The sequence below is a fragment of the Rhineura floridana genome, chromosome 1, assembly GCF_030035675.1.
Source record: "Rhineura floridana isolate rRhiFlo1 chromosome 1, rRhiFlo1.hap2, whole genome shotgun sequence".
Classification (NCBI taxonomy): domain Eukaryota; kingdom Metazoa; phylum Chordata; class Lepidosauria; order Squamata; family Rhineuridae; genus Rhineura; species Rhineura floridana.
Genome location: NC_084480.1, coordinates 22,718,006 through 22,743,459, shown reverse-complemented (window position 1 = coordinate 22,743,459; position 25,454 = coordinate 22,718,006). Strand labels below are relative to the sequence as shown.

Genomic DNA, 25,454 nt, shown 5'->3' with positions numbered 1-25,454 from the left:
CTACTCCCCTTACACAGCCACAATTCCCAGAGTGCCTTGGGGAAAGGGACTGATGGTTAAACCACTCTGGGTTATGTATCGTGCAGATGGGGCCTCATCTGGGAAATCCAGGTTCAAATCTTGCCTCAATTATGAGCTCATTATGCAGCCTTAGGCAAGCCATGGGCTCTCAGATTCAACACCCCCACTGCAATACGGGGATAATAATACTGACCTACTTACCTTACCTGTTGTAAGGATGACTGAGATAATTTATGTGAAGCACTTTGAACATTTGAAGACATTTTATAATTGCTAGTAGTATCAGAATCGTTAAAAAATCTATGAGATGTGTGAATTACACACTAGGCCAGCCTTTCCCAACCGGTGTGCCTCCAGATGTTGTTGGACCACAACTCCCATCAGCCTCAGCCATTGGCAATGCCATTGGCAATGCTGGCTGAGGCTGATGGGAGTTGTGGTCCAACAACATCTGGTTGGGAAAGGCTGCACTAGGCTGTGTGTATCTTTTTTTTTTTTTTAGAAATTACATTTTCCTTGCAAAACTAAGAAGATACTATGAGGGTAGTATTATTTACAATTCACATAGAACACTTTCAGTATTCACGGTGCTTCATGATCTTTCATCTCCACGGGATGTAACATGTTGTCTACATAGAATCATCATATGATGCCATTTTCTTTAATGTGCATCCTGAAAAAGACCCACAGTACTAAAGTAGCAATCTTTCCATCTGTCACCTAGGCAACATACATCTCAGTTCAGATTTTTACAGTCACATACTCTTGCATGCATATCTGCCTCACCTATATAAACCGAGTGCTGAAACAAGCCAAAAGCAATAATAAGAGCCAGTGGGCACTGGTGGCCTTTGGCTTAGCTCTGTTTTAATCAAAAGGCAAACCACCTTGAAAATAGTAATAGTGCAGTTGAGAATTCAAAACTTAAGCAGAGTAATTGGAGAGCGACCAATAAATCGCGTAGAAGGAAGAATATGTCAAGCTGAAACTCATTGGGTGACCAACTCAGGGGAACATCCTGGAATTAACCCACTCATAAGTAATCATTCCTAAGTGCACAAACAAGCCACTGCAAACCAAAATCAGCCTTGAACACAAATTAAAGCATTGGCCTGGCTTGCACATAATGCTAAACCCTGGTTCATTAAACAATAGCTTAGTGTTATGTATGAACCCTGCCCAGCAGTTTTTATACTCTGAAGCCATGGTTTGTTGCTGGCTTATGAACCTTGGCTTGGCATTACATGTGGAACCAGCACTCTTCCTTAATCATGGCTTGTTTGGCCACCCCACCCACCTCAGAAGCTCACCAAATGACAAAGGCAGCTGGCAAGAACAGCTAGAAAACAAACCAAACTTTGGAGAAACAAGCCATGGTTTGTTTGATCATCTGTTGGATCACTTGTGGTCTGTTAAACAAACTATGGCTTAGCATTAGGTGTGGACCAGACCATTCAAGCTGTTGCAGGACTGAGAAGAACTGGGAAATACTCTAGCCAACTGCCCTGAACAGGATTTTCCCACAATCAATACTTTAAGAGATCACTTAGCTTAGTTAGATTAAAACATGGCCCCAGAGTAACTATCATGAATTCATGGCTGGTCTCACTAGTATTTTTCAGGGGTAAATTTGCCAGAGATTTGCTATGAAGGACCAGTCTAGCTGTCTAATTCAGGACTGCGCTATCTGTACTCTGCACCACGAAAAACTGGATTTTGTCACCAGCATATATTATGCAAATTAACCACTTCTGCATACGCTAACCTACTCTGCATAATTTACGCTTCTACTAATCATAGGGAGTGGGAAAGAGCCATGCTATGTACAGAACTACCATTTCCACTGGAAATCCTGCTCATACTGTCCTCTGACGTAGGAGATTTTGACAGCCATTCTTTGCAGCCCACAAGAGCTAGAAACCTACTTTGAAATAATAGAAACAAGGCATTCTAAATGATATGGGATTCTGTACCTGGTACCAATTTCTGTGCATGTAATGCATGCGACAGAACTGCAAAATACACGCAGCACTGTACTAAATCCTTCTAGTCCATGCTGCTTGCAGATAATGTACGGGAATCATGGGAATAACACTACGGGCCGCCCAGTCTGCAAAGCGGACTATCTGTGGTGCACACAAATGTACCTGCCCATTCTCCAGAGCAGCCTTCCCCAACCTGGCACTCTTCAGATTTTTGGACTCCAACTCCCATCATCCCTGATTGTTGGCCATGCTGGCTGGAGTTGATGGGAGTTGGAGTCCAAAACATCTGAAGGGCACCAGGCAGAGGAAGGCTGCTCTAGAAGCTTCCCAGGTTCCTGGTTATGCATTACGGTTGCTTAATCTGCAGTCTATGTTTCAGTAAGCAGCTGGAACAAAATTTGTAGAGGAGGGAACCACAGCTCGATAGCAGAGCACATGCTTTGCATGCAGAGGGTCTCTGGTTCAAACCCTGGCATCTCCAGTTAAAACAATCAGGTTGCAATGGAATGGAAGTAACTCTGCCTGAGATCCTAAAAATCAGCTGCCATTCCGAGGAGAAAATACTGGGCTACAAGGATGAATATCTGGCCAGGTATAAGGCATCTTCCTATGGGATGTTAGCTTTTTGACAGAGGTTACATATCTATCTTAAGCCTTAGAACATCTGATTTGACATAAACTGCTGCCATCTAGCATCTTATAGAAGCAGCCAGGCTTCATCCTTTTCCCATCGAACCAAAATACATAATTCCATGGATATTTCAATGTGGCATTTAAGGAATGACACGACACACGATCTTTTCCTGTCTCTCCACAATTATAGACCCATTCACAGTACTCTACCTCGCTTGTTTAATCCAAAATAGCTAAGTAGGAAAATATTAATCCATTACTGAAACATCTCTCAACAGGGCTTTCAAAGGTTATGCAGAGTCCAATGACCTCCCTGAAAAGTGCAGTGAGGGAGAGCTAAAGAAAATGATGCTTAAAACACAAGCAATCCACCAGGGCATTCCTTATGCGTGAGCACTTACAAAAGGAAGATCAGAGCTTTCGGGCACTTCCTTTTCATTTCAATGGGTCTTTTCTGCAGACAACTGTGTAGTTGGATTTTGTAGCCAATGTGTTCTCCATACATGGAAAGACCCTTAGTATGGGAAGATCTTCAAAAAAGCACCTACAACATTTATGCAAGAGGTCATATTAAAATTATCCTAAATTCATCTGGTCATAGGAGCCTACAACTGTGTTACAAGTCCGGTTGTTCATTCAATAACAACAAAACAATAAGATGAACAAAACCCCACTTGCCTGTCCTTCATCTTCTTTAATCCTAGTGCAGTTTTAACTGTCTGCTGAAAAAAAAATTAACAATTGTCTGCTGAAAAAAAATTACTTAGGCTTCCTTCTGACTTCAACACAGAGGCGTGAGAGCCACCATGGTGTATGACGTTTCAACACACCACACTGGTAATTTCAGAAGCGGCAGTCCAATGGTGCCTGGCACAGCTCATGACCACATCCACATTGTCATGGTTTGCAAGGAGGGTAATGCTGACATGGGAAGGAGCTGGGTGAATGAGGGCTCCTCCCATGTGACCTTGGAGTATTAGACATGATCAGAGTGATGTGGTGGGAAAGACGTGCGTGAGCGCAGTTCCCATGCTGCTTAAGTAACATCAGAAAGGGACCATCTATCAAGCAGTTTAACAGAATCCTAAGCCTTGCCCTAATATGAAGAACTCTGCTTAAAAACTAACTTGCTGTTCAAAAAGACAAAAACACTGACCAAAAAAACCCAGGATTTCCCTCTAAATACCAATACAAACACATAACAAAGAGTATAAAAATCATCTATTTAAATATATACAAACTTTGTTCAACTCAAATACTGCTTTATTTAATGTTTTTTTTTAATTTTCAGGGGGATTATATATATCTATGTATATATTTCTCTCTGTATATCTCTATAGCAATGAGGTGAAGAAGATATATTTGAGTATTGAATATATTGCAACAGCCTGGGTGGAACTGTTATCTTCCTTGTGTGGCAAATTTTCTGTACCAAAACCGAAAAAGAAAGGTCAGTTACGTTCTGAAGAAGAGAAGACTCTTTCTTTTTTCTTCTGGAATATGCATATGGGATGGAGGAGGGGGTGGGTCATTTTTCAGCCGAACTCATTCTTTTGGATTTAATGAAGGCCATTCCATGTGTCCGCATGTGGGTGTTTAAGGCTGCTTCCGTTTCAAAGGTCTTTGCACAAACTTTGCACTTCCTGTCAGATAGGGTGTTATCAGATGACTCCTCCTCACGACTGGGCTTGTTTTCCTGTTGACTATCTTCTCCAGACCCATTCTGTTTCGAGACCGGCTGGGGCTCTTTCAGCTTATGTACGATGAAGAGATGCCTGGATAGAGAGACGTGGGAGGTATAGCAGAGACCGCATTCTCTGCACTGGTGTGAAGAGCCATCAGATCTGTGCTGGGGAATGTGTTCATGGAACTGAAGAAGGTTCTCTGTTGTGAAGCCACAGACGGCACATTTGTGAACTTTAAAAACGTTGATCTTCAGTTTCTTCAGTGGCTGAGTGATGGCACCTCGAGGGGGCCTGAATTCCAGCACAGGCTCCTCCAATTTACGTTTTGGACTGGGAACCTGAAGTTGGAACAAATCCATTAAAAAAAAATAAAATTCAGCTACGATCATTCTCAGGAACAGTTTTTCTCAAGAACATTTACTGCTTCTGCACTTGAATAAGCCTAAAGAAGTATTTGAGCTTGGGCTCGTGTTCAGAATCAACCAATTGGAAAGTACCACTTGACCACAATATGCACAATTTAACTTACGTGATCCGCGGTCACAAGATGAAGACATGGGGGGCTCAGTGCAGTGTGGGCATGCAGGAATGTCGGATGGGCTCCACTGCTGCGCCCACTCCACACTGAACTCCCCGCTCTGTGCCCCTCCCCCTCTTGCTAAGCAGCAATGATGGTCAGCATCAGGAAGCCAGGTGTGCAACATCACCCTGCCTCCACCCCCCACTGAACGCAGCAGGATCTATCTGATACGGAGGACAAGCTTCTCAATGGCTATTGTTTATTTAGTTGCCTGCATTGATTTGCTGCCTTTCTTTTATTATGGAACCCAAGACAGCATACATGAGGTTCCTAGGCAGTCATCATTTGAGGCACTGAACAGAACCAGGCCTGCTTAGCTTCAGAAAAGTAGTGGCCTCGTGTACCTTCAGACCAGATGCTGGGTCCAGTTTATTAGCCACGAGAGCTAACTTATATCTTCACAAGAATAACACGTCTGGATACGAGATGCTGGGCGAGGCCACCACTTTCGTACCTGAAACCACAGTTATAGTCATCAGGCCCACACAGGAGAGGGCCAAAAGCTCCAGTTAGAACTGAAGGCATCCATACAAGCGTGTATTCGTATAAAGATACAGTTATGCCTCCAAAATTCCAGCTCCATCCATTCACCAAAGCATTACTTTAGTGTTGCAAAGAACATCCTCATGTGCTCTGTCGTTTCATGTGACTCTTCAGATTTGAAGGAGAGTACCTTATTCGGACACTACACATCTGCAATGATCTGTGTCCTATACTAATGTACACAAAGTTCTCCCCCTGAAACTATGTGGGCATAGCAAGAGCAGGAACAAGGGAAGAGGTTAGCTGCACTGGACTAGGTCGGGAGAGGTTCAGGGAGTGCCTATAACTCAGACATCAGACACATGCTTTGCCCAGTTCAATGCCCAGCATCTTTAGTTAAAGGATCTCAAGCAGCAGGACTAGCCTCAGGTCGGACTCAGCAAAAGGCAAGTTCATATGAAAGAGCTCACTGGGTTGCCAATTGTTTTGCACGCCGTCCAATTCTCCAGGGCTGGCTCCAGGAATGCCAGGGTCCTTGGGCATCAACTTGCCCTGGGCCCTGGTGTGTGTGTGCATTTGCGTTTGCGTTCGCACGCAGCCACCCCCACCTACCTGTCTGTCTTTTACCATTGCCCTTAACGAAGATGGCAGCTGCAGTTTCCCTAAGGGGATGAAGCCTCCGCCGCCATCTTTGTTGATGGCACGCATGCGTGCTACGCGTGCGCAGCTCTGCCATCAACTAAGATGGTGGCAGGGGCTTCAGTACCTTAAGGAAACTGCAGCTGCCATCTTCGTTAAGGGCAACGGTAAAAGACAGCAGACAGGTAAGTGGGGAGATGTGGGGGGGCATGGATCACGGAAGGGGAGCGGAGGGGCGGCTGAGGGGGCCCCTGTAGCTCCAGGGGCTGTCGGGCCAGTGCCCAACCTGGCCGCCCTTTAGAACTGGCCCTGCAAGAGCCAATCCAGTCTGGGAATTGCATGCACCACCACCTGGCTCTTAACGAATACAAGACTAGCATATGTCCCAGTTACACCAAAAATATCTGTGGGTCAGGCTAAAATATCAATGCAGGGTAGTTAATAAAAAGGCATAATCCTGGCCCAAACTTTCTAATCTCCTAAACAGGCCATAAAATGGAATTGTTTCATCTGGAGGTGCTTTCTTCATCTTCTTCAAAAGACTAAAGAGGCCTCTACCCTTTCCAACTCTGATTTGTTGAGAGGACTCAGAATTTCAGCCAGCTGGTATTCCAGTTGATTATTATTATTTTTAAAAAAGACATAGGATTATATTCAATGTAGCACTAAGGCAAACATTCCATCAGCATAAGGATTTCTCCTTGTGCAATGGGACATTCTCCCCCTCCCCATCCTAATTCTGTTCTGGGGGTTCCTCAACTGTTCTGGGGGTTGCTCCAACTGTCCGGAGCATATTTAGGGACGGCACAGGGTGCACGTGAGGGGAACAGGGGGACGTCCAGTTGCACTAGAGGTAATCCTTGTGTTAGAGACACAGAAAGCACAATTATAGCTCACCTTTGTGTCTTCTTTGACTATACTTTCCCCTATGTTGCTTGATTCTGTCATCTCTTTCACATCGGGCTCCTTAATGCCATGCATCAACTGAATATGTTTTTCTAGCATTAACCGCTTGGTAAAAGTACGCCTTGAATCTGGGCAGTGCCTGTATGAATAAAATACACAGCAGACCATCAACAGATACGATTATCTACTTGGTACTACCTGAGTTTTATGGGTCCTTCTTTAGTGCCACCGTTATCACTTAAGTTGGTGTGCACAGAAAACCGGGCCTTCTCAGCAGTGGCCCCCAAACCTTGGAAATCCAGTCGACCTATATCTTGCCCCTTCACTATACAGGCATTTAGGCAGGCCTTTGTCTTCACTGCTGCCTTGAGCTGAGACCATAAATAGCTATGCATTTCAAAGCAGCATGCTCAAAAGTAATCTGTATACTTTTCCAATATGGCTACGATATCCGTTGTAGCGTGTCTACTTCTTTACGGTAGTGGCTGGTGTCATGGGGGAGAGCTGCAGAGCTACACTCCCAACACCAACATTACTACAGCTTATCTGGATGGCGCTGGGCTGTGGCGAGGTCAACGTTGTGCAGATGCACTAGCGGCAGCACCAGATTGGCTTCACCCGTGTTTACACACAAGCTGAAGTGATGCCAATGCTGGGAGGGTGGCTCTGCCCCACTGCACCAACCACTAATGCTCCTTTACATGTACTCCTGTACGTGGTATGTTGGTTTGTGAGGGCCCTAAAATGTGTGTGTGTAGGGGGGAGGAATCACAGAAGGCGGAAAGCAGAATGAAGTCTGGAGGAAAGAGTTGTGGTCGTTATGTCGGCTGAAATCCTTAGAGCCCAATTCCTGCTAGACCCTGACTCAATGCTGTTCCAGGAACAGAGACTAAAGCTGCAACCCTAAACATGTCTACTCAGAAGTAAGTCCTACTGAATTCGGTGGAGCTTACTCCCAGGTAAGTGAGGTTAGGGCTGCAGCCTTACTGTGTGAACAACAATCCTGTCTCACCTTCCCCACCCTCACTCTTGCTTATTTCATGTCTTTTTGCACTAGTTGACCTTAGTTTTATTGTATTTTTAATGGCTTTTATTGTACGGTTGGTGTGGTTTTTTTTTTTACTTGTAAGCTGCTTTGATGTTTTTAAATGAAATAGCGATATACAAATATATTTAAAAATAAATAAATAAATACATTTTATGGCATGAGGATTGGCTGGTGTTTTCTTTCCTCTTTTTTAGTGATAAACCTTTTTTTAAAAAATTGCTGAGGTTTATATTGTTTTATCTGTTTGAACTGGCCTGTATTTCTAAATTATTGCTAATACTGCTGCCTTGGTAAGTTGAATCAGCATTGTGTTTTTATGATGTGTAAACTGCCTTGAGTGGGCTATGCCTCCAAAGGCCGTCTAGAAATCATATATAATAAACAAATAGTTGTTTAAATAAAAACATAAATAACTAGAAACAGTAGATCTTCGGAATCACCACATTCACAATCAATGTACTGTATACAGAATGTCTGAGCAAGCCAAGAACTCTGCTTTGGTGCATGTCTGATGTAGACTTTCTGTGCAAGGATCTGATGGCTCAACCGAAGAAACGGCATGAAACTGCCTAGGCAACGTTGCACTAATGTCTGTGTGTCCCTGGGCAGGCCTCAAGACTCTCTGTGAAATCGTAAGATCTCTCCCTGCTGTGTGATGCCACTGAGTATACGTGGGCAGGGAAAAGGTGCGAGATGGGAAGGCAGAGGCTCAGGGACAGATTAACAACTCCTGGAGCCTGTGGGTTGAATCCACCTTAAAATCAATGGGAGTGACTAACTTAAGTTTTATTGATTTCAGTGGGTGTACTCTCGGAGTATAATTTAGCTGGATACAGCCCTGTATCCTGAAGAACAATAAAAGCCCTCACACACTTTAAATCGCTTGCTGTCAAAAAACAGCTTTACTGCCATTACCCATTCTCTCCTGCAACAGGCTGCCTGAGGGAAAAGCTGGGTTCATTCTGGGACACGCCTCTGGTTTCAGTAATCCTGATTGTCACCATGCATACTCTGAGAAAGCACCTTAGTGATCGCCCCATAATCCTCCGCAGCAGAGGCAGCCAACATGATGCACTGCAGATGTTTTGGGCTACATAGGTAATGGCCAGGGAAGATGGGAGTTGTAGTCCAGAACAACTGGAGGGTACCACTTTGGTTACCTCTGCTCTGCAACATGCAGTCTTACATGCCAGACATGTAAGGGGGTTCTGGAGCACAGTGTTCTCCAACCTAGAGTTTCCACATGTTGTTGGAATACAACTCCCATCGCCCCTGACAAATGGCTAAGCTAGCTGGGGGTGATGGGAGTTGTAGTCCAACAATATCTGGAGAAACAAGGTTGAAGGACACTGTGGATCTGTGGAGCAGACTCAATAGTGAGCAGATTAACTCCGTATATGCCACCAGAACTCACTGACAGAAGGGCAGGATTTTTTAAAAAGAGAAGTGTATTAATTACTATAACAAACATAAGAAAGACATTCACATCCAATGATTGCAATTTGTCTCATTTGCACAGAACTTTAAAAAGCAGAACTTACGAGCAGGTGTAAACTTTCCGAATGCCTTTGTGCTTGATACGATTGTGGCGGCAAAGGCTGTGCGAGGAACTGAAGGATTTGTCACACTGTCGACAAGGATGCTTCTTCATTTGCTTTAACAAAAAGAACTCAATTTTAAAAGGAGCAGATACGTTAAGATGTTAAGAAAAATCCACATCAGATGCTTGATGGTAACTTGAAGGCTTTCCAGACACCCACATTCTGTCTAAAGTGACGCTGCAAGGGTGGCACATCTCAGGGCTCTGTTACAAAGCAATGTGTCCACCAGAGGGAGCAAGGCTGTACATGGCTCACTATTTCTGGAACGCAATGGAAGCAACTTTCCCCTTTCTGTTACAATGGTACGAATTCTGATCCAGAATAGGTAGCCTGATGCCTATGCAAACGTAAGGGGGATAGATACCCACTTATGCAATTTTCCAGATTTGCAATTACCAATTGTGGCTGCTCTGTCTAGTCCCAAAGAATTCAATGGAGTGATGGAATTAACTAGGCAAGATGGCAACCACCTAAGAGAGAAGGCATCATGCATAACGCCAGCTGATAAATGTAGAGCAGCGTATGTATGGATATATCCTGTGCTCAAAGCTTCCTGAAGGGGTGGTTTGCACAGGATGCTATTGCTGCTCTCACTTGACTCACAGACTTATGGACAGCTATGACCCTTTCTTGAAGTCCAAGGCAAATGGGGACTAGACAGTGGCTATCAGTGCACCTTGAAATATGAGATGCTGAGAATGTACAACAGGAAGTGGTCGTCATGTTCCTGTCCTGCTCTTGAGTCCCAGAACGATCTAATTCAGTAGCTCCCAAACGATCCCCCCCCCCATGGACCACTTGAAAATTGCTGAGAGACTTCATGGACAACTTCATGATTTTTCTGCTTGTTGTAGCAATTGTAACGTACTGCCCTAGGTGCTGTATGATTTTTAATCCCTTTTTATTGCTTCTTTTCTTTCTTGTGTAATGTTTTACTGTATGGCATAGAATTCAGATTGTAATACAAAAACACAGTATAAGAAATAAAAGAAGCAATAAAATACAGTTAAAAAGCAATATAAACTTGGATGTGGCACCTGCCAACTTTAACCACAAATTCGCAGACACATTGTGGACTGCCGGAATGAAGCTCATGGACCGCAGTTTGGGAACCCCTGGCTTAACTGGTTGCTGTTACGAGTGGGAGGCTAGACTCCAATGGAAAGGTCTCATCCAGCAAGGGAACAGTTACATCATGCTCTTAACTGGCCCCCGTGGTTGGCTCCAGCTGTGGGGAAGGTGTGCACACAGGTTGATCCTGGGAGCTGCCTAGGCCCAAGACAAACTGGAGGTTGGTAAGTAACCCCTTAAGCAGTCTTTGCAAGGCTGCCTTAGCTGATCAGATCATAAATGATAAAAGAGCAGCGATCGGATCTGTACAAGAGTTGGTGTGTGACGACCCACGTAGGTCCAAGGAGCAGCAAAACGTTCTAGCCGTCAACCCGTAGACATTAATTCATCTTGGTCTGGCACAATTCACCCCCCTCACGCTTTTCAGCTTCCATCTTTGAAAGCTGCTACATGAGTGTTTCATTATAGCATCTCTGACCCATGAGATCCTGATTTTTACGAGCTTTCTTTTGCCTTTGCCCACACCTTTGAGCTTATTACATTTTCACAATTATTTCCCATATGGCAACTGTTGCTTTCTCTCTCTACTGCATCACCACCACCACCTCAACCCCGCTACCCCAGGCAGCAAGACTGACATGATTTTTATTAGTTTTACTCATGCCTAGGGGTTTGTGCTGAACATCAGCCATGAAAAATTATGAGCTTTTTCTATTTCTTTTTCTTTTTAATTTTACTACTTTGAAAACCTTGTTGAAAGAAGGAACCAAAAGCAGGCTCAAGTCAATAGCCTGATATTAGTTTAGACAAGCGAGACCTGCAACAAAATGTTGTAGCGTGGAGAGCTCCTCTGCAGGGATCTAGCCGGACAGCCATGTGCTCTTCCAGGATACTCCATTTCATTCCCTCTCCCCTTCTGCTTTCCTATTCCTCTCTCCTCCACCCCCACCTTTAGCTGGCATTCTGTGGATATTGGGAATGCCTTTTCCTCATTGGACTATTCTGCTGTATCCCCCCTCCAAATTTTTTTTTGTACTTCTACAAACCTGTAGTTCTGCCATGGCTACTGATGCCTCCTTCTTGTGTATGGATGGTGCCATTTTGGCTATGTAAGGATCCATACTTGAATCACCGAGTTTGCTACTAGTACACAGCAGGGCATACCGTTTACTATTAGAGCCTGACACTGATTTTATGATTTCATGCCTTCTACGTTAGATTTTACTCTGGTAGTCCCCTTTAGTACCACTCCCTATATATGTGTGTGTATATGTGTGTGTGTGTGTGTGTATATATATATATATATATATATATTGCATTTTATGTATTTTAATTGTATTTTATGCATTTTAATTTATTTTAATGTTTTTGCGATTTTATTGTTTACAATTTTATTATGTATGTGTTTGATTTTATTTTTGTAAGCCACCCTGAGTGCCCTACTATAGGGTAGAAGGGTGGGATAGAAATATTTTAAATAAATAAATAAAATATTGTATGTATTTAAAACATTCCTTATCCATTCTTCACTGCAAATGCAATTCTAGAGCAGGCTACAATTAAAACAAAATCCAATATGCATAATACCATTACTGAAAAACAAGCCAGATAAATTAAACATCAGTTCTTGCCCTGAACTCCAGTGAAAGCCTGGGTGAGATATCCAGGTCTTCAGCTGGCATCAAAAACTAGCTATGTCTCAGCAGGAAGGGAGTTCCAGGCTCTCCCCCATGTTGCCATGTAGTGGGCATCAGCTACAAGATGATACAGCTAAGACAGCCTCCCCAGCAGATCTTAACAGTTGGGCAGGTCTAAAACAGAAGGCTGTATGCCTTAGTGCCACTTCACAGTTAGTTACTTTGATTGGCTGCTTTGGGACACATGGGGGGGTATTCAGCCAAATAATAGTGCAAAACAATAGTGCTAGTACAAGGATTAGCGTTAGCACAATAGGCCTTTCCCCCCTCTCCTCTCCCCACACGCTCCCTGCACCATCTCCAAATCTGCTGCGGAGGGTTGGGGGAACCCCCAGAACAGATTAAAGGGGTGCCCAGATAGTGGAGAAGAGGAGGAGAAATCCTTGCACTGGACAGAATATGTGCCTTAGTGTTACATTGGATACAATTCATGATGCCTAATGACGTCAAATTAAATTAGAACTAGGGCTTACAAAGCTGGCTCCAGAACTTCTTGACAGTACTACGGCTTAGTCCTAGACAGTATGAGCTAGCAGTACAAGAAAACAAGGGGTAGGCGGCATGGTTTCCAGATCAAAGAAAAGCCTGCCTGCAGAAATCAGTCCATGGCTGGCCAAACTGCATACTCACTGGTCCTTTCTGACATGGGCTGACTGATGCTTGTAATGAGGAAAGGGCAAGTGTGTGGGGGGGGAGAATTGTGGCTGGCCATGTGAAGATGGATGGATGAACTGGCACACTGCATCAAGTCTTCGCAAGCTAACAAGTTGGCAGCAGCTGCACTTCCTGGGTAAATTCTTAGTGGGCTTCACTAAGCAAAGGGTTGCATTCCCAGCAACTAAGACAGTTTGTAATTGAAGGAAGAAAATATCAGGAGGATAGGGGGACAAGCAGCTGGGACACCTAGAATGGGGGAGAGCAGACCTTAAGGATTTTATATTAGATATGCATCCTATGTTATTAAGCCACTGTTAATACCTGGGACCTGAACTGCATTTGCACTTAGGATGCATAAAAAACACTTGCACTTTATTGAGTAGGTCGTCACTGGGCCCGGAATTGGGTTTTTTTGCCCCTTTCCCCCTCTTTTGAGGGTTGGGGATCATTATGCGCCTGGGCAAATATAGATATTATGGAGATAATGGAACCAATTCCCTAGGGAGATGGTGAGCTCTCCAACACTAGAGGCATTCAAGAGGCAGCTGGACAGCCATCTGTTCGGTATGCATTGAGGAGGGGGCTGGACCTGGTGGCCTTATAGGCCCCTGCCAACTCTACAATTCTGATTCCATGACATCTAAAACCTACTACCTTTTAGATCTTTCTCTGTCCAACGAGGTCCAGGTTGCTGGTGATTTTTAACACCAGGTTGGTCTACAATAAGACATCTAAGCTCTATGTGGGGTATGCCCTTGAAAAACATCTGGAAGCTTCTAGCTAGTACAAAGTGTGGCAGCTTTGGTTGTTAAGTGGGGCAGCCTACAAGAAGAATACTGAGCCAAAACCAATGTGCTTGTGATGACTTATAAATCCCAATGCAGGTTTGGACCTAAATACCTGAAGGAGCATCTTCTTCCATATCCACCACCTTCTGTGTTGAGATCACTGGAGGAAGCTCTCTTGTTGCGCTGCAGTCAGCTGAAATTCATTATACAGCAACATAGGAAAGGGCCTTCTTGGTGGTGGCACTCCGTTTATGGGACACCCTCCTCTCTGAGATACGGCTGAAATCAACTCTAATGGATTTTTGGCACCAGCTGAAGACTCAGCTGTTTGCTTTTGCCTGGATTTACTGCCCTATGTTGGCTACTAGTCATGTGTTTTATCTTGTCCTGCCTGATATGTTTTTATTATGTTGCTGTTCAGTTTTTATTTGTACCTTAGTCTGGGATAACTTACCAATGAAGGGTGGACTTAAAATTCATGACTGTCCAATCAGAGCACGTCTGTCATGATAAGAACAGCAATATTCATTGCAGCAGCTTTAAAAACATAAGAAGAATCTGCTGGACCAGGCCAATGGCCCATCTAATCTAGCATCCTGTTTTCACAGTGGCCAACCAGATGCCTACAGGAAGCCTGGAAGCAGGACCGGAAAAAGCACTCTCCTCACTTGGGGGATTTCCAGCAACTGGTATTCAGAGGCAGACTGTCTTCAACAGTGGAAGAAGAACGTTGCCATTGTGGCCAGCAGCCACTGATAAACTTCCATGAAGCTGTATGAACCTCTTTTAAAGCCATCCAAGTTGGTGGCCATCCCTTGGAAAAGCACTCAAAATGTAATGCATCTAGATAACAATGTACTTGTGAAATTTCTAGCTAAGAATTTGCCTTCTGTCCTGCATGCAATTGTAGCAAGCATCAACCAGATACACTGTGTTCATTTGTATTTTATTTCTGTGTCATTCTGTGCCTTCTAGTGTGCATGATCTTACCTATTATTTGGATTAATGGCTTACATAAAACTAAAAAGAGTGGCTTCGGCCAGATAGGCGGCCTAAAAATTAAATTATTATTATTATTATTATTTTCACTGAAATTGTATGATAGTTGCTAAAAATGCAATGAATTCTGCCTGGCTTGGCAAGAGAGAAAGAGCCAAATTCCACATGCAGAATCCATGTGTTAAGGTTTGTCCTGGTTGTACCATTTCCTTATTATTAGACCAGAATGGAGGTTTTTTTTCGGGGGGGGGGGTATCTCTTATAATAAGGTTTTGGCAACATTCAGTCGTAATCAATAAACTTCACTGCAGATTTGACTGCAAGTCTGTGATTCATGACAATAATTTTTTTCAGTGGTCAACAGCCTCGTCAGCAACAACTTGAAAACATGTTTGGACCTAATCTTCAAATTGTCTACGTAAGAAACAGAAACTAGAGCAGTGACTTACCTTTCCGTGTTCTTTCCTCATGTGGGATATGTAAACATCTCTCTGAGTAAACAGCCGATCACATTCCCAACATGTCCAGCCAGGGTTGGGTACTTTTTTGGGCTCTGCTTTCTTCACAGGGGAGGGGGATTTCTTCTCTGTCTTTTCTGCCCCATTGACAGATTTTGAGTCCTCTTTGTTGTGGCTGACTGAATTCTGAGTGGTGGGCTTCGTACTCAGTGGCAAGCTGATACCCAAGTTTGGAGGCCCCTCAACACTTTTCAATGTCCCATGCATAGACTAATTTAAAAAAAAAGAGAGGAAACACAAAACAAGCTGACACTTGGTGTCTAGAGAGAATGCACTGTGCAACAATCAGCAGACTTAAGGCCAAGAACCTAAGTGCAGTTTCTGGAAATTAAGTTTCACGAATTATTGGTACCCATAGGCCAACGCACACAGGCAGCAAAATCACATGGTATAGTACGCACTGCTTCACAGATGGGGGAAAATGCATGCCTAAATTTCCATCATTACCTTGCACAGAGAGAACTGCCATGTCAGAAAAACAAAAAAAGGCATCTAGGCTAGCCTTCTCCCTCAGGGTTGTCCACCGCACCTGATATCTTACTGAGGAATCCCTGGGTTCCGCCAGAACACAATCTGAGACCCGCTGCAATACAACCAATAGCTTAAAAGCAAAAGTCCAGCGAAGAAAAAAATGCAGCTGGTTGCAAAACTCCTTGGTATCAAAAAATACCATTCCAAAAATGCCAAAGTTTAAAGCAATAAATCTACTTCCAATAGTCAGCCTTAAAATACCACTCCACAAAATATAGTTGTTGCTTTTTAACCCTACAGTATTGGAGAAGAAAGTCTCTGAAAGAGGATCCTGTAGCCTCACATTAGCCCAGATAATGTTTTTAAAGTCTGATTCTACACAACTTAAGGGAGTGGACGTAACTCAGTGGTACCAAAGAGCATCCACTCAGTTTTATCTGACTGTCCTGCTGAGTTCACGGGACGTCAGGAGTACAGGGAGTCTATTAACTACTGTCATCTACTTGCGGCAACTTCCTATTAGTGCTGCATGCAATGGTCTTGTATCCAAAAGAAGCAAGATGCTCACACACCTTGATATGATCCATCATGAGTTGCTTCTGTGCATACAAAAGTGAACAGTCTGGACACTTGAAGACAGACACTTTCTGGTTTTCAATGTGCTGGTCAAAGTGGCGATACAGCAAAGGCTGCAGCGTAAACACCGTGTCGCACATGGAACATTTGTATATTATCCTACAAATAAACAAACAGAAGTTGAAGGAACAACATCAGTCCATTGTGGCCATTTATTTCTTTGAACGACTGCACTGGAATATATATATATATATATATATATTTCATAATATGTATTATTGTTTTTAAAAATATTTTATTAATTAATTAATTAATTAATTATTTGATTTATATCCCGCCCTTCCTCCCAGCAGGAGCCCAGGGCAGCAATATTATACTTTGATTTTCCCTTCCACAAAGGAGTTGCTTGAAGTTCTTACAAATAAAAGGCAAAAATAAAAGCAATAGCGGTCCAGCCATTAAAACACAAATTATCCAACTTAAACAGAAAAGAAAAACCCACAAAAGCATCACCAGCATCCATTGGCCCCGTATGTAAATGGGTGGAGGCAGAAGTGGGGTTGCATCGGCTTGCCTCGCCCACCCCACTAGACCTTCCCTCTCTGCTCATTAGCCAGAAGATCTTGAGGTGTGCCTGTGCATGTACACCAGCAGGTAGATAACATCCTTTCCATTCCTTCCGGCTAACGCATAGCGGTCAGGATCAGTGGGGTGACAGTGGAGTTAGCAGATATATTTCCCTTCCACATGAGACACATGGAGGCAATGTCTGAAATGCCTTTCTGCCACAGGGCCATTAAGGCAGTGTGACATTGCAGGAGAGGCTAGCAAGTCCCCCTGCCTACTCAATGCATTTACTCTGTGCATGGAGACAACATCTGAAGAGGTCAGTCATTGGCAACGAGGAATTTTAATTAATTAATTTAAAGAGTAACTCCTACCGAATTAAAGACGGCAAGGAGTGCTTGTATGCAATGGGCTTTCCAATGACAAGTGGAGGCTGTAAATCATTTTAGTGGTTTCAGAGCCTCTCGATAAAAGCAGACAGGACTTCTTTTGCTCCTAATGCAGGAACTATTATCAGCCACTTATCTTTAGAACTGACACTGAATTCTGCCTGAAGCAAAATTGAGCTGTAGAATTTGAAGATGGGCAAAGGCAGTGAAAGGAATTTTTCATTTTGCACCTTCCTTCTTTTTTATGAAAATGCATTGCAGATATATCTATATTTTGTGTTTATCCAAGAAGTAAGAATTTTAAAAATTATTATACAATTGTTATTAGAAGTGAGTTATTATTCAAATTGTATTTTAATGCTGTGTGGATTAATTTTACACACTTTTGCATAGTCATCTGATGAAGGAAAGTCAAGAAAGTTTTCAAATAAATAAAAGCCCAACGCATTTCAGCCTCTCGTATATTGGGCCTTCATCAGGGGATGAAATGGTCTATAGAGATCTCTAAAAGCAAAAATAGTTGCCATTTAAGTTTGAAGCAGTTTTGCTATTAGAGATCTCTACAGACTATTTCATCCCCTGACAAAGGCCCCATATAGTAGGGGCCAAAACACATTGGGCTTTCCTCAAAGCATTTTGGGATTCCCCACCCTTTCTTTTTAGTTCTTTGGGTACTGACCATTGTTTGTTTCCAATTATGAGATTCAGCAACATCGCCACTTCCACATCTGTGCTTGTACAATACATGTTTTTAAACATATCAATAGCCAGTCTATTGTGTGAGTGGGGGCCATGGAGCTGTGTGCATTTCCCCTGCCCCCCTCTGCATTCATCTACCCTATGTCACTTCACTCTTAACTTTCTCATGTTGAACAGGAAGAGCTGAAAGGGGGGGGGGGTTCCAAGCACATTCTGTGGAGGAGGGCTTTTTTCTCCAAGCCAATCTAAGCTGCACATCTGAAAAGTGTAATGTGTGCCCTTCAGTTCTGGAAACACAGTGGAAAGTGGGGAAAGGCATCCCAAGTTGACCCTCTTCTTCGTCTCTTCCTGCTTTGCTAATGGCATACGGAGAGACTTCCAGTCACGGCCTGCAGCATGTATCTCTGAGCATAAGAAGCACAATATTGCACGGTCATATGAGTTAGCATTAAAATGTCAAGTAGGAAGCAAAGATCAATATTGCTTACTTAGGTTCCCCTATCTTGATTCCAGGGTGTTGCGTATAGGCGTGGGAATGAGTGCTGGGGGCTGATTTGAATGCCATTGGGCAAATGGGACACTTGTAGAAGACTTCACAGTGAGACCCTTGAATGTGGGATTTGAGCGCTGCCACGTCAGAGTACACCACATTGCAGTGGACGCAGCTGTAAGAGAGATGGAGAGTTATTTTATCGTTTTCTGTTGTACAGCACAGCATCATAGGGTCTATATGCTGGTATCCTTACCATGACATAGGCTGTTGAAAGTGGACAAGGACACAGCTCTAAACGCACACAGAAACAGAAAGGATGCAAAATGTCTCCAGTCTTGAGGATGCTCAAATTCCCAAATACCACCGAAAGGTTCTCAACCCTGCTGCATGAAAGGCAAAGGACCATGGACCAGGCCAAGGATTTTACCTTCCTCTGTAAAAGGTTGGCAGGAAGCCCACAGCTCATGTCTGCACACAGGAAGAGTTACAGTAGGGCCCTGCTTTTCGGTGTCCCTGGTTTTCAATTAGAGTAAGGTCCCACTTATATGGCGCTTGTTCTGCTTTTACGGCATTTTTCGGGTGTCGGGCACCATTTTATTGACGGAGTTCCGTTTTTCAGCGGGTTTCGCTTTTCAGCAGGGGTCTGGAACATAACCCGCCGTATCAGTGGGGCCCTACTGTATATAAGTAGGACCTGCAAAAAAATGTGGCTGCGTGGAGTGCTCCTGTTTAGTGTTCCAGTTAGTCAGCCATGCTCTTCTCCAGGATACTTCATTCCACTCTCCCTCCCTGCCAGTTTTCCACTTCCTACCTCCACCAACAGTCAGTCAGCATTCCATGGCCACTGTGCACACGTCGGTCCTCATTAGGCTGTTTTAAGGGTTCACCCCCTGCAAATGTCATCACAAAAGAGGGAATGGAAAGAAAAGGATCTACAATCTCTTCTTCAGCCACTCAAAAGGAGCTAGACCTGAACTAAAAATGTTTTCGTGCCTCATATGACCAGATAAACAAGCTCTAGAATCCCTTGCAAGGTTTGCATAGGTTGGGGCACAACTCTGTGAGCATGCAGTTGAAGGATTGTGTCCCAGCATCCTTGGGAATATGCAAAAGATCCTCGGGCACACCTCTCAGATGGCAGGCTTTTACCTTGGCACCCCTAAAAATGCTGATGCCCAAAGTGATTGCTTGGGTTGCTTTTAAAATTGTACTGGCTCTTTTAGAGAACAGAAAGCTTCCCCTTACTCCTGCCTGATAAGCTGTGTACTATTTATTCAAAATGTTTTTATGCCACCTTTATGGCTGTTAGCAGGCCTTCAAGGGAATTGACAAGAAGAGAAAGCTACAACACAACAATTACAGTAAGATTTAGAAAAGAAAAAAAGGAGACGACTCATGAAGGCACTGGGGCTATCATACAAAACGGCATTCACCAACCTGGCACCTTCCAGATGTTTTGGACTGCGACTCCGATCATCCCTGACAATGCTAGCTGGGGCTGATGGGAGTTGTAGTCTAAAGCACCTGAAGGGTGCCAGTTGGCGAAAGATAACAAATGTAATCTCCCTGGCTTCTTGATGCTACTACTGCAACAGCTACTCTTTAAGTCTTATGTTTTAAGAGTTCCACAACAGCTACAGGGGAACAGCCCTCCCCCAAATTCTGCTACCTGCTAACCTGGGCTGGGCAGCACTGGATGTTTTTCACTGGGGGGGGGATGGGGATGGGCCTCACCTCACCTGGGCAGCCTCTGAATCCTGACTCTTCCTGAGAGAAGTGCCATCATCTCATTGTCTTTCAACCTAAGCAGGATGAATTGAGGTAACTAGCAGCCACAAAAGAGTTACTTAAAAGTTTACTCCATGCTGCCTCTTGACTATGTATTCACCATTATCACCCTCTATTACATCAGATTTCTGAGTATCAGTGGAGGCTGGAAACGCATGGGAGCACCTGCCTGGATCAAGGCCAGGCTGAGAGCCAGGACGGGGGTGGAGCCTCCAGCTCCTTTGTAAGCTCCCACTTTGAGCAGCTTCACTGCTGAAGGTCCAGCCTTCCTGGCTTGGAGAAAATGAGTAACTGGTAACAGAAAAAGATGCAAAGACAATATCAAAGGGCCACAAAGTCACTGATTTAACACTTTCTCAAGGCCAATCAGTTCAATACCCTCCACTGGTTGGAAAAAGTGTGCAAATTATTGTGCATTAAAGATGATCTGAGACTCTTTTTGCATTGAAGACACACACTGGGAAGCTACTCCAGTAATGAAGCAGATGGAAAGCTGAACATTTGCCAGGTGTTGGAAGCGAAAGCTCAGAACTGTTCTTATCGTAATGCTTCCCTAGAGATCTGCATCTTAGCAATGCCCTAACCACTATAAAAAAGCCCTATGTTTATTTTTCAAGTAAGAAATAACAACAAAATAGAAATCACTAACAAACAAGTAAATAAAAATAGGGAGCTAAATTGCAAAGGAGAAAATATATCCTTAAGTAATCAAATAACAAAAGAAAATAAAAGAATCAAAAGAAAAACAAAATCCCATATAACCTTCTTTCCCTTTTTGAGATCAAATCACAAAGATACTCCTAAACGGGGCAAAAATACCGTTCTGAGCCATGCAAAAGCAGCCAGAATACTTTTCATATCTGTGCCCCAACAATCCTACCAAGGTTAATGAAAATATCGTCCCCAAAATGTGAAGCTTTAGGATGCTGTACCTCTAGAGAAGTCAGATGCAAAAGTGGGTAGGGTTCCTGCACCTGTACTAGGAGCCCTGTCCTCTTTTTTTCATCTACCCACCCTAGCTGACCACGTTAGGTCAGGCCACAACACACTTGTGGGTTCCAGCTCACTAGTTAAAGACCAATTCCTCACACCTGACAGGCACTGCCCCTGTGTCTTGAAGAAGCAGCCCCACAGCAGAATCTAGCAGTGGCAATGCAGACAGTCCCAGCTTCCATCTCCAGCATCTCTAGGTAGAGCTAGGAAAAAATTCTGCCTGAAACCCGCTGCTAGTCACTGCTGACAATACAGATGGAGAAGCCCTGTTCTCTTCCCAGCAACAATGCAAACACTGCCTAGTCCCAGATCTCATAAAAGGTCACATTCCATGACGGACAAGATACTAGCTGGCTAGAATCTTATATTGCAACCCCCTGAAGCAGCAATGACAAAGACCACAGGGCGAGCCTTCTGCATCCATACCAACCAGAGAAAGGAGATGATAAATTTACAGATACAAGGTCTCTCACTACCATGATCCTGAATGCTCCTAAAGGAGATTTTCAAACACAGTTAGAAATGATATCTTTAAGGCCTTTCTGATTTAACAGACACTGCAAATACTGGAAGCGCCTCACAGGGATATCTTCTCATTTTTCTTTCAGCTGAGTCACGGGCAGCATTTCCCAATTATCCAAAATACCAATAAACCTGTGTATTTACCATTGCATCCAGGTTAGAAATTAGATTAAATCCCCTAACCAAAGTTCTAAGGTGTTGACTGGAAAACAAATCCCTCTGAGTTCAGTGGGGCTTGCGTCTTAGTACATTTGCTTACGATCACAGTACTGTGAGACTTCCAACTACAGATACAACTTCCCCTCGGATACTGAAATTGTTTCATTGGTGATCTAGCAGGAGGGGGCATGATCTTCTTTCAAAATTGGCGAGGTGCGTGGAAACAGGAAAAGACCATACTACTGGATATAACTAGGGAGATGGTGGGCTCTCCAACGCTAGAGGCCATCAAGAGGCAGCTGGACAGCCACCTGTCAGGTATGCTTTAAGTTGGATTCCTGCACTGAGTAGGGGGTTGGACTTGATGGCCTTATAGGCCCCTTCCAACTCTACCATTCTATGACTTTATGATACAATGCTTTCCCAGTGTAATGCTTATAATTTTTGACAGGCCTCGCTCATCAAATTGCTCCTGGCAAAATTCTGTGGCTAACACATTCCCACATAACTTTTCCACCACTAATTTACTCACAGAATTCAATCTAGAAACATGTTCGAGCCAACTCAAAATGTTCATATCCTCATTAAGTGCACAGCAATGTCATCATTATTATTCCAAAACACACATGAAACAGATTTTGAAACTTGTTTAAAGACTAAGCTTTTACACTGTGTCTCCAGCTATGTTCCTGCAGATATTCAGATCCTGCAGATAAAATGTGCTAGAATAATTATGTGGCACTAGCAAAATGCCATTTTTCTACACAATTCAGCACAGCTTTTCAAAATTTTACATATGCAGGAAACCCTTTGTTTGCAGAAGAGCTCATGCCTGTTGGGCCAGGGGTGTTGTAGAATGGGGAAGGCTAGGCATTATCGTGATGAGCAAACACAGTTAAATTTTCATTGCTTAATTGTTTAAAAGTAGATTTTAAAACTTGACAGACCAAAATCTTCATCATCATATTGCAGCCACAATGACCATTTGGAACAAATCAGCATTGATCTAGGGATCAGTCTGCATCTGTTCCATGCCAGTTTCATGTGTGCTCAATCACAGGTCAATTCTGCCCCTTTATGCAGATTTTTAAAAAACACCCCCTCACAAAATCATTTAAATTCTATGCATTTTGTATGCATTCTTCTTGTAAAATCTTCATTTTTGTGTGCTTTTCAAACACTTAAAATACTTTTTTGTATCCCACAAAATATGCATTTTTGAGTGAATATTCTGAACAGTCGTAAAATGTGGAGAAATGTGCAATCTAATAGCTGAGTATATTATATTCTTGCCTTAGGTTCTTATTATGCACGAGCTCACATGCGCGCACACACATGTAAACTATATATTATATATACCTGTATATGAATCTGTGACTAGGAAATTTGCTTTAAAATGTACACTTAACCCATTCCTACATTTTTCATGCTATTACACAACTCTTAAGTAAAACTTACTTCTGGGCAAACACAATGACCAGCCTGATTCAAAGGGTAAAAATTTGATGTACATGTCCCCAGGATAAATTTTCTCTAGCACAACACCCCTACCCCTAAATCAACAGCACAAAGGCCACCAAAATACTGTGAAGGATTCTCAGTGGCTGTGACTAGTGTTAAATTGTTTATTCCTCGTAACAGTTTCAAAATATTCTTATTATACTGACCGGAATCCAACTCTTCGAGTGTAGTGTAGGCAGTTCTTTGTGACATGGGTCTGGAAATGGACTGATCTGCAGATCGCGCCACATTCAGGACACGTGTAGGGGGATTTGTGCTGATGAATTCTCTGATGCGATGCAAAACTGCACAGGTTTGGAAGCAGCATCTGACATATACTACACGTCTTCTACACAATAGACACAAATAAGACAATAAGCAATTTATTTGCCTTAGACATACATTTGATTTTATAAAGGTGGCCACGATTCAAAACATTTTTTAAAAAAAACAAAATAGAAAGTATCATTGTGGGCATGTCAGTTAAAAAGAGCAACAACAAAGCAATAAAATAAACCCATTTTCCATGTTTCTTTTTAACTGAATTCAGGTCTCTTAGGTTCAGGTTAAGAAAAAGCATATACGTTACAACCAGTAAGGTATGCATTTTTTCCCACCTGTCTGACCCTTCTCTCTAAAATTCGATTAGAACCTAATCCAACAAAATCATTGCACATGTGCAATGGAACTTCCCCCCTCCCCCTGCACACTCCCAAATCTGCTCTGGATAGTTGTGGTAGGGGAGATTTGGGGAGGGAGCGGAGTAGTGGGAGGAAAGGGAGAGAAAGTGAAAATCATTCTGTTTGCATAATGTCTTTGTTCAACCCTTATAGCTAATCTCCTTGGAGCAGGAACCTGCATTCTTTTCCTTCAGTTGTAAATAAACACCAGGAACTTTATGGCTGTTTTAAAGGGTATCCTTTTATTCAAGAAGAAAACAGAAAATGTAAGGAAAATTAAAACTCTGCAAAAACTAGCTGCTTTTTATAATTCATCATCATTTCAGAGCCCTGATCCCTTGTGATCCAAAGCTGTAGCAAATATTTAGTATGGATGGGTTGCCAAATCTACATTAGGCGCCTTCAGGCTATGTTGATTTCATTCTGATACTGCTCTGCGTCCAAAAAAGCCCAGGGTGGTGTCCATCGTCTTTCTCCGCCGCCCCCTTCCATTTTATCCTCATAATCCTGGTTCTGCTGAGAGGCAATGACTGTCTCAAGCAGTAAGCTTTGTGGCTGAGCAGACATTTGAATGCGGGTCTGCCTGGTCTATGTCCAGCTTGTGAACCACCATCCACCACACTGGACAGTTCCATCTCCAAAGCTTTGGGTCTGGCTATTACTTGGGGATCGAAGGCTGCACTTGAATCCTATGGCCACTACTCTGAGCATCTGGGAGGAAGGGGCAGCATTACATCGTATCAATAGATAACCAAGAGTACAATGGCAGTGAATCTAATAATGACCCTTAAAAAAAAAAAAAAAAAGCACCTATTTTCATATTTCACTAGATAATATTTGCAGCACTGTATAGCCTGCTACCTTTTCTCTTCCCCTCCCCACCAGCCCTCAATATCAGACCGGCCCCTTCTGAATATAACTGTAGCTGCACACTTAGTAAGTTCTAATCACACTTAGTAAGTCCCATGAGACACAATGGGACTTTCTTCTGAGTCAATGCACACAGGACTGTACTATTAATGCCCAGGACACAGAACCAGTGGGACCAGCAACAAATTGTTGCAGTTTATTCTTCCTCTAAGAGAAGTACTCCTGCTCAAAAAAAGTTTTAAATGTTTTTCTGCAAACCTCAGGGATCCCATGACCCTCGGGGATGCCTCCCTTCTAGTTTCTCAGTAGCCACACGTATGTTTCCAATGCTGAAAGCACTTCACCACCTGAGTTTGCAATTAGAAAGAGTGATGGGGGTAGTAGTTCTCGACTGAACCACTTCAGAATGCAGGTAGTAGGGGGTTAAATTTTTGAA

At 43.2% G+C, this 25,454-nt stretch overlaps 1 protein-coding gene across 9 annotated transcripts in view; it reads right to left on the bottom strand.

The window, feature by feature from the left end:
• Window positions 1-443: 443 nt before the first annotated feature.
• ZNF532 (zinc finger protein 532) overlaps window positions 444-25,454 on the bottom strand; it is a 70,382-nt gene continuing 45,371 nt past the window's right edge. For all 9 annotated transcript variants that reach the window (XM_061615494.1, XM_061615475.1, XM_061615484.1 and 6 more), the window contains exons 3-9: window positions 23,636-23,817; window positions 18,502-18,678; window positions 16,355-16,517; window positions 15,243-15,521; window positions 9,522-9,634; window positions 6,924-7,071; window positions 444-4,662 (exon numbers count right to left, since the gene is read on the bottom strand). In XM_061615494.1, coding sequence (XP_061471478.1) covers window positions 4,168-4,662; window positions 6,924-7,071; window positions 9,522-9,634; window positions 15,243-15,521; window positions 16,355-16,517; window positions 18,502-18,678; window positions 23,636-23,817 — 1,557 coding nt within the window. In that variant the 3' untranslated portion in view covers window positions 444-4,167. The remainder of the gene's footprint in view (window positions 4,663-6,923; window positions 7,072-9,521; window positions 9,635-15,242; window positions 15,522-16,354; window positions 16,518-18,501; window positions 18,679-23,635; window positions 23,818-25,454) is intronic.